Raw genomic sequence first — 9,233 nt, 5'->3', positions numbered from 1 at the left:
AAAAAAAAAACAGGGACTACTCTAAATCACATCCCACTAAAGGGGGCGGGGCCTGGAGAGATTCCTCCAAAATTAAGAGATCTGGCTGCTCTTCCAGAGGACCTGGGTTTGACTCCCAGCTCCCACATGGTGTCTAAGAACATTCCGGCCTCTGCATGCACACTAAGATATGGCGCATGTGAAATCCGGAGTGAATGTGTATTGTTTGACATGGACGTGGCCACATCAGGGACTCCAGTGCCTTAGAGCTATGTAAAATGGCAAGGCCTTCTCCAGGTAAGACTCAGAAATGGCAAAGCCTTCCCTGGTCCATGTAGGGTTGCTGATACTATGTACATAAAATGTCATAGTATGATACTATGATACTATGTACATAAAATGTCACAGTGGCTCTCTCCTGTACTCCCACAAAGGTGTGTACAGCCTGAAAACTGCTCCCCCTACAGAGAGAGACTGCTCCCCTACAGACACTGCTCCTACTGATATCAGCTAACCCTGGCTCTCTTACTCAGCTGTGTTCACATGACAAATACACTGAGCTCCTTAAGTACTGGCGCTGCCCCATCAGAGAGACCACCCCAACTTCTCTGCATTTACACACGCACTCCAATCTCAGAGACCCAACACACCGGTCATGCACATGCTGCACACATAAACAGACAAAATACCAATTAAAAAAATAATTTTTTTGTTGGTTTTCGGTTTTTGAAGACAGAGTTTCTCTGTATAGTCTTAGCTGTCCTGAACAAACGCTGTAGACCAGGCTGGTCTCAAACACAGAGATCCACCTGCCTGTGTCTCCTGAGTGTTGAAGACATATACTGCCATGCCCAGCCACAAAGCTTTATTGGAACACATACTGGACCTCTATTGACAGACTGTGGTTGCTCTCAAACTACCCAAAGCAGAGCTAAGCATTCACCATGCAGACTACACACTCCACAGCTAACAAGCTCTACCTAGACCTGAGACTTCTGCACTTCCAGGGCATCATTCCAAAGCCTATAAACTCCCTATATGACTGTTGGTTCTCACTCACTGCTGTGTATGAGACCTAAGGAAAGCACACAACAGACAGTCAATAAATGCTCTACTACATGCAACACAAACAAAGAACCAGAAGTCCACGCATTCAGATTCCCTCCTTCTCACTAACACTGAGTGGCAGTAGCTCAGATTTGTAACAGACCACCAATGGTGCTTTTGAAGCTTAAGATTCAACAAATGAACACACACACACACTCATACATGCACACACTCACATACATACTCACACTCTCACACTCTCTCTCCTATTAAAGAAGGATCTCAATACAATCTCATTGTATACAAGATTAATCTCACAATATTTTTTCCTTGTTTTCATGAAGACTTTTAAAATAAAGATATAGAAAACAACATATACTAGGACACACAGGCAGCATCAATCTGATGTTCAATAGACACAAAGAGACCTGTGTGGGATGCCCACAGAGCCTTCCCTTGCCTTACCTGGAGAGCTGTCAATTTATGTCTGATGTTCACTAGGATAATGCGTGCTATTAGCAGCAGTATGGGCTTTGAAGTGAGGCTGTAGACTGATTCACCATCTAGAATGAGGAGACCCATAATAATAGCATCCAGTCCTTTGACCTGAAAAAGGTGTGTAAGGTTTATACAGCTTAAGAAAATGTTCAGTTATATGTCATAATAAATACAGATAGTCCAAGTAATTCAGGTTTAAAATGAGGCCATTAATAACATAGGAATAGGCACTGTACACATCACAGCCTTGCAAATGTCACTAGAGACTTACAAATCCATCCTGCCCTTTCAGACAGTCACACAAATAAGAAACAGAAACTCAACCAAAATGTTAAAAGAAATTTAATTGACTGAGTAGATGGGACGCATCAAAAATTCTAAATAGTCCAGAGGCTGAGGCGAGAAGACTGCTTGAGTCTAAAAGTTTAAATAGATGTATGTTACAATACAGTGCAAGAATGGAGTCACGTGCAGGGAGGTGGTGGCGCACGCCTCTGATCCCAGCACTCGGGAGGCAGAGGCAGGTGGATTTCTGAGTTCGAGGCCAGCCTGGTCTACAAAGTGAGTTCCAGGACAGCCATGGCTACACAGAGAAACCCAGTCTTGAAAATCAAAAAGCAAAAAACAACAACAACAACAAAAAAGAATGGAGCCATGTGAGCAGCCCCGCCCAGGGGGGAACAAATAGGAGTGAATTTACTTCAGATTACTCATTACAACTGGCCCTTGTTGTTTACAAGCCTCCACAGGAAAATACACTTTCGCCACGAGGCCTGCAGCCATGTGCAGTTTGCCCCGTGATCGTATACATTACTTATGTGCCTCTTTTATTTATTTATTTTTAGTTTTACGTGCACTGGTGTTTTGCCTGCATGTATCAATGTGAGGGTGTGAAACTCCTGGTGCTGGAGTTACAGGCAGCTGTGAGCCGCCATGTGGATGCTGGAACTGAACCCAAGTCCTCTAGAAGAGCAGCCAGTACTCTTAACTGCCGAGCCGTGTCACCAGCCCCTATGTGACTCTTCTTAACCCTCAGACTATAAACTGTCTGATGCTCTGAATAAAGCTGGCTATTGCGTATGAGTCCATCTCATTTACTGGCTCCACTCTCCCAGTTCCCAAGGCCTCCAGGTGTATGTATATGGTTAGGTCCAAGGCATTGTCTACACTTGTCAAGAAAAAGAAATGGTTAGATCTTAAAGTCAAAGGTTGATGGTAATTTAAACATAGTAAAACCCTGTGTCAAAAAAGGGAGGAAGGAGGAACTTGAAAAAAATGCTAGCAATGACTGAGCATTACTCACATTTCTACAGAACTGCATTTCAATAAGAAGTAAGCCTACGCCAGATATGCTGGCACATTCACTTAGTCCCAGCAGTGGGGAGGCAGAAGCAGGCAGAGCCCCGTGAGTGTGAGGCCAGCATGGTCTATGGAGTGAGTTCTAGGATGGCCAGGGCTACATAGTGAGAGCCTGTGTCAAATCAAGAAGTAACACTACATGGACAGCAGATATTTATATTATATACTTATATTTCACTTAGAATTCACATCATGTCAAAGGTTATTATTATGTAGCACATCCACACTCCCTAATTTCCATCAATGAAAATTAGCAACCAGGTCTTTCACGTTAACCAGTGAGCAGACGAAAGACTGTGAACAGAAGCCCCCCCAAAGGGGAATGCTTGGGGCGGAGGAGAGGGCTCAGCTGGTAAAGTGCTTTCTGCACAATATAAGGGCCTGAGCTCAGATCCCTAGCACCCACCTAAAACAAAAACAAAACACCTCAGCCCAAGGAAAGCAGCTGTACTCCCAATGCTCAGGAGCCTGAGACAGGAGGACCTCTGTAACTTCCTGCTCAGTCATTTTAGTCACACCAATGAGCTCCAGAGAAAGACTGACTCAAGAGACAGGAGGAAAGGGCTACAGAGATGGCTCGGCAGTTAAAAGCACTTGCTGTTCCTGCAGGGGACCTGAGCTTGGCTTGCACCACCTGTCATCTGCAGTTTCAGGGAATTCAGAAACCTCTCCTGAACTCCTCAGACAGCATGCATAAGGTACACACACATACATGCAGGCAAAACACACCTACACATAAAATAAAAATAAAAACAAATTCTTAAAAAGGAAAATAAAAAATTATAAGGAAGAAATAATAAAGGAAGACATCTCTGGCCTTGATATACACTTGTATGTAACATACATGCAAACATACACACACACAACACACGGAAGCACACACAACATAAGTAAACATATATTTTCTAGAAAGTGAGGAAACAGATCCATAAAAGTCAAAGCACACATGATGGTGTATGCAAGTAGTCCAGCTCTCTAGGAGCCTGAGGCAAAGACGTGGCATAAGCTCAGGAGTTCAGGGTTAACACCAGACACATAGACACACAAAACCCATGGGGGAAAGAAAACCTAAAGAACAACTCAAGAAATAACGGTCTAACCTGAATCAAGACATGGATCGAGACCGAGGGAAAGCCATCAGAGGCTCTGCTCTATGACAACGATCGTGTCTACTCTCTCAGTGAGGTGCTGAGTGCAAAGGAGACATAGTCTTTGTGAGTGTATGCATGTATATGTGCATGCATGTGATGAGTGTGTGCTATGATGTGTACATATATAAAGTGTGAAGGTCAGGAGATCAATGAGCAAGCATTCTTAGTAGTAGTTTGGGCAAACCACAAAGTCATCTCTTTCCTACCTACTAGTAATTCCAATTCTTTTTGTTGTCTTTTGTTTTCTTGTTTTTCTTTTTTTTTTTTTTTTTAATCGAGACAAGATCTGTGTAGCCCTGGCCATCCTGGAACTGACTCTGTAGACCAGGCTGGCCTCAAACTCAGAGCTCCACCTGCCTCTGCCTCCCAGTGCTGGGAATAAAGGTGTGCACCACCACTGCCCAGCTCTGAACTCCAACTTACAAACACTTGTCTAAAAAGAATCATATTTAGGGAAAAAAAATGTATATATACCATTTCCAAAAAGCATACCTCACTGAATTGCTCCAGCAGACCAGATGGCAAGAAATCCTGAGGGTGCAAGTCCACAAGAGGTCCAGTCCAGTTGCTCTGGACAAAAAGCTGCAAGCTGCTCACACCAAGTAGGAATACCAGCTGCTGTCTACAAACAAGAAAGGTAAATGTCTTAGTTACCGCTTCTATTGCGGTGATTAAAAAAAAAAAAAAAGCAAGTTGGGTAGGAAAGGGTTTATTTACCTCAGCTTACAACCATCAGATCACACTCTGTCAGTGAAATAAATCAAGACCTAGAGCTGAAGGTAGAAACTAAAGCAGAGACCATGGAAGAATGCCGCTCACTTGCTTGGTGTTGCTTGGTCTCCGTGGCTTTCCTTTGCCTGCTTTCTAATACTATTCAGAACTATCCGCCCATGGGTGGGACTGCCCAGTGAGCTGGGCCTTCCCATAGCAATCATTCCTCAAGAAAATGCTCTGTAGATTTGCTTACACCAATCTTACTGAGGCGTTTTCTCAATTTAGATTCCCCATTCTTGGATACATTGAGTGTGTCAAGGTGACAGAAACCAACCAGCACAGAAAATAAACAACTATTGACCACCGTCACCATTTACCTGCATGCATACTACTGAATTTCAGTTTAACTGAGAAAAAAAAAAAAAAAAAATCAAGTAATAGCTGAGGCTTTCCTAATGTTTTACAATTTGTATCTTCAATATCCAATAAATCCATTAGCCACATGTGGCTTTTAAATTGAATTTAATCTAGGGCTGTAGAGATGGCTCAGCAGTTAAAAGCAATGGCTGCCTTTCCCAAGGACCCAAGTTTTATTTCCAGCACCCATCTGGCTGCTAACAACTGTCTGTAACTCCATTTCCAGGGGATCATGGCCCTCTTCTGACCTCCAAATACACTGCATAGGCAAAAAACCCATACATATAAATAAAAATAAATCAATCTTAAGTTAACATAAATGTATAATGTGATCTCTATCCAGTTTCCATAGTTAAAGTGCTCAATAGCCAAGAAGTAGCTACTGCTGCTACACTGACCACAAAAGACACAGAATACCCCCAGCATCCAAATAATCTCCTGGAGGATGCAACCTAAAACAGTGCAAACAAATGCAACCTAAAACAGTGCAAACAAATGCAACCTAAAACAGTGCAAACAAATGCAACCTAAAACAGTGCAAACAAACAAATGCAACCTAAAACAGTGCAAACAAAGGGCCTCTTTTTGAGCTACAACTCTGGTTCACCTATAAATAATGCATTTGTGTGCAAGCATGTGGTATACAGGGAAGGAAGAGGAGGGTTGCGAATGGGCACCACTAGGCTAACTTTGCACAGTACAAACACATCAGCCAGCAAATAGGAATCAAGAAGAAAGCCAGGCCTGATGCTGAAGCCTGCAATCCCCACTAGAGGTGAGACAAGAGGATCACAAGTTCAAAGCCACCCTGGACCACTTAGTTTGACCCTGACTCAAAAGAAAAAGTATAAAAAAGAGCCAGGGATACAGCTCAGTGATAGAATGTATGTCTATTAAGTGAGAAGCCAGAGGCTCAATTCCTCAACTTCCAGTAAGAGAAAGAAAAGAACCAGAAAAAAATATAAGCTGGGCATGGTAGTATATAACTATAATTCCCAAATTTGGGAAACTACAACAAAAAGATTATGCATTTGAAGCCAGCCTGCAGTTCACTGCAAGCTTCAGGGGATAAATGATGTAATGCAGCAAGACACAGTCACAAACAACAGCAAAATCATGAGTGACGCTAGCAAAAATTAGAAAAAAATGAGACAGACTTGTATTAGCTTGGAAAATAAGCAGTAGCATCCATAGTGACTATGAGTTACGTCTTTACTTATTTTTGCAACCCAACAACCTCACAAGATACTTGGTTTACTCCTCAAATAATTATATGAAACTAGTCTGTAAACATCAGGGCAGAATGAAACTGTATGCATCCTAGATGGTTAGGAATTTTGGCCAGCTGTCATGGGTAGCTGAGAAGGGGAAGTGCTACCAAGCATACAATAATAAAACAGATGACTCTATAAGGCTTAGATCTGACTCATGTGCAGACATCCTAATGGAAGAACGTTAAACTGAGGGATCCATGATAAACACATGCAGTTCTCTCATCTTGCCAGAAATAACAGTCCAAACACAATAAACACAAATGCAAGTATCTCTCAGGAACCTAGAAACAGCAAGACTCAAGGTACATCTACCCATTTAAGAAAATGAACCCACCCACCCCCCACCCCCCCACTTTAAAGTGCATGCCTTTCATCCCAGCCTGTGGGAGACAGAGGACATAGATCTCTTGAGACTTTGAGGCTAGCCTGGTCTACAGAATGAGTTCTAGGCCAAAGCTACATAGTGAGACCCTATCTCAAAACAAAAAAAGCAAACAAAAACCAACAAGCAATATAAAAGGAAAAAGCTGATGGCTAACACTTATCAGACCTTCACACTGGGATGATTAGCAGTGACCACCAAGGATGTGTCCTTCTAATACAAAACTCATTTAATCCTGCACCACTCTCCTTTTCCATTCTAGATCTTCTGGGCCAGAGACCTTACAGAGATTACTTGAGACCAGTTATTTCAACAACTACTAAATACCAGGGCCTCACAGTGCCAAGGTGCTATAAAAGCTGATATCAGCCTATTCATTTACTCATTTATTCTTTATTTGATTACATGAGTGTTTTGCCCAGGTGCATACATATATACTACACATGTACCTAGTGTCCATGGGTACAGTTTTGAGCCACCAAGTGGATGCTGGGAATTGAACTTGAGTCCTCTGAAATAGCAGTAAGTGCTCTTAACCATGAAGTCACCTCTCCAGCCCCAACCTAGTACGTTTCTCTGTGGAAATTCCAAATAAAATGCTACCTTTCAATTTCTTCAAAATCTGTAGAGCAATCCAGGAAATTCACTATCTGCTTCTCCAGGTAGCTGTCAATCTTTTCTTCAGCCATCATTGTTGAATTTAAAATAGTTTGTGTCGTTGAGTGGAAGAACAAGGCCTCATAGCTCCCTTCTAACAGCAATTCTAAGAAAACTCCAATATCTGTAATATTAAAAATGAGTCCAGTAAGGCAACAGAATTTCTTAAGTATAAATGATAATCCATTACATAGATACTTTACGATGCAAAAGATATAAACAGCATACTGGCTGCATACTTTTATTCTACCAACAAATATCTCTCCTAGAAGTACAATACCTACGATGACTATGAGCAGCAAACAATGACAATGATTGATGATGATGATGATAGGCATACTACCCTTCTTCGGGAAATTCACAAAGATTCCAATTGACACAGGAAAGTTTTCCTTCCTATCCTCAATATTAACACACACACACCGGCCCCAGGAAGCCAATCCAAACCCATCTGTTCTCTCATGATTCCCTCACATTCCCCCCAGGCACATGTTGGTCTCAACATTTTTACAACACTGACTTTTTCCTGCTGAACTCTCTTTCACTTGTCAGTTCTACATTTAAAAAAACTCAGCTCGAGCCGGGCGTGGTGGCGCACGCCTTTAATCCCAGCACTCGGGAGGCAGAGGCAGGCGGATTTCTGAGTTCGAGGCCAGCCTGGTCTACAAAGTGAGTGCCAGGACAGCCAGGGCTACACAGAGAAACCCTGTCTCGAAAAAACCAAAAAAAAAAAAAAAAAAAAAAAAAAAAAAAAAAAAAAAAAACTCAGCTCGTCTCTTTCGCAAACTTCTGTCATATGAGCAGATCGCAGACCATCAAGCGAAACTCCCTCCCTCTTGACACCTCCTATGTACCCAGGGCTGGCATCCTTTGTCCTCACAGCTCTGGCACTAACCTAAAGTGCACAGCGCTCTCACCTGAACCACAGATGCCCTCCTGCTTCCAAACCAGCCGCTCCGCCTCCGTGGAGAAGCCCCTCAGAAGCGCCAGCTCCGGCGTCCACATCATTCCCGGCATCGCTGCACCCGATACAGTGTCCCACGAAGGAGGAGAAAAACGAGAGGAGGAGGGTCCGAAGTCGCCGGCGTCTTGTCACGACGGATAGCGCTCACAAACCTAGACTCCCATGTGAGATTATACGTACATGGAGGCAGCCATGACAGCAACGCAGAGCATCATGGGAAAACAAACCCACGCTGGATCAGCTTCCTTCTAGACGACCAATCGGAGACTCGGTTGTGTGCATGCGCAGACCGAGTAGTGGAAAAGAGTGGGTCGGTCAGCCGGTCCCAGTAGCCGGGAGTTGTTGCTAGTGGAGACAGTTGAACGCAATCCTGCTTTGGAACATGCGACTACCTGAGGCAAAGTTAAGTCCTTGGAGGTTAATAACCCGAGCCTTTTCTCCCCGACAGACGGGGCGCAGGCTGTAGAAGTTACTTCTAATGGAGCCCTTGAGCCCCAGGCTAGAACTTCCTTCCTCGGCATAGACTATAATTTGGATGATTCAAAGGCAAGAAAACGAATCTTAATCTTAATCTTAATCTTAGCACCGAGGAGGAGGATGCAGGATAGTTGCAACTTAAAGGCCAGCCTGAGCTTCGCCCTTAGTTCCAAGCTAGCCACCTGAAGAAATGGCTCAACAGAGGACAAAGTTCTATTCCCAGCACCCACAAGGTGGTTCATAATGACCTGTAACTCCAGAACATCGGTTACCGTCCTCTAGCCTCCCAGGCACAAGACCCATAAATGGTACAC

The 9,233-nt window shown here is 43.4% G+C and overlaps 1 protein-coding gene across 4 annotated transcripts in view; it reads right to left on the bottom strand.

Moving 5' to 3' along the window:
• The window catches only part of Ttc27 (tetratricopeptide repeat domain 27), a 144,053-nt gene extending 135,396 nt beyond the window's left edge, over positions 1 to 8,657 (bottom strand). For 3 of the 4 annotated variants that reach the window (XM_021186246.2, XM_021186243.2, XM_021186244.2), the window contains exons 1-4: positions 8,396 to 8,647; positions 7,425 to 7,602; positions 4,527 to 4,656; positions 1,492 to 1,632 (exon numbers count right to left, since the gene is read on the bottom strand). In XM_021186246.2, the coding sequence (XP_021041905.1) occupies positions 1,492 to 1,632; positions 4,527 to 4,656; positions 7,425 to 7,602; positions 8,396 to 8,495 (549 nt within the window). In that variant the 5' untranslated portion in view covers positions 8,496 to 8,647. Of the gene's footprint in view, positions 1 to 1,491; positions 1,633 to 4,526; positions 4,657 to 7,424; positions 7,603 to 8,395 lie in introns of all 4 variants that reach the window. The other variant, XM_021186245.1, reaches the window with a different exon arrangement.
• Between the last annotated feature and the right edge of the window lie 576 nt (positions 8,658 to 9,233).

The sequence above is a fragment of the Mus caroli genome, chromosome 17 (genome assembly GCF_900094665.2).
Source record: "Mus caroli chromosome 17, CAROLI_EIJ_v1.1, whole genome shotgun sequence".
NCBI lineage: Eukaryota > Metazoa > Chordata > Mammalia > Rodentia > Muridae > Mus > Mus caroli.
The sequence above is the reverse complement of the archived record's forward strand: the minus strand, read 5'-3'. Positions and strand labels throughout refer to the sequence as shown.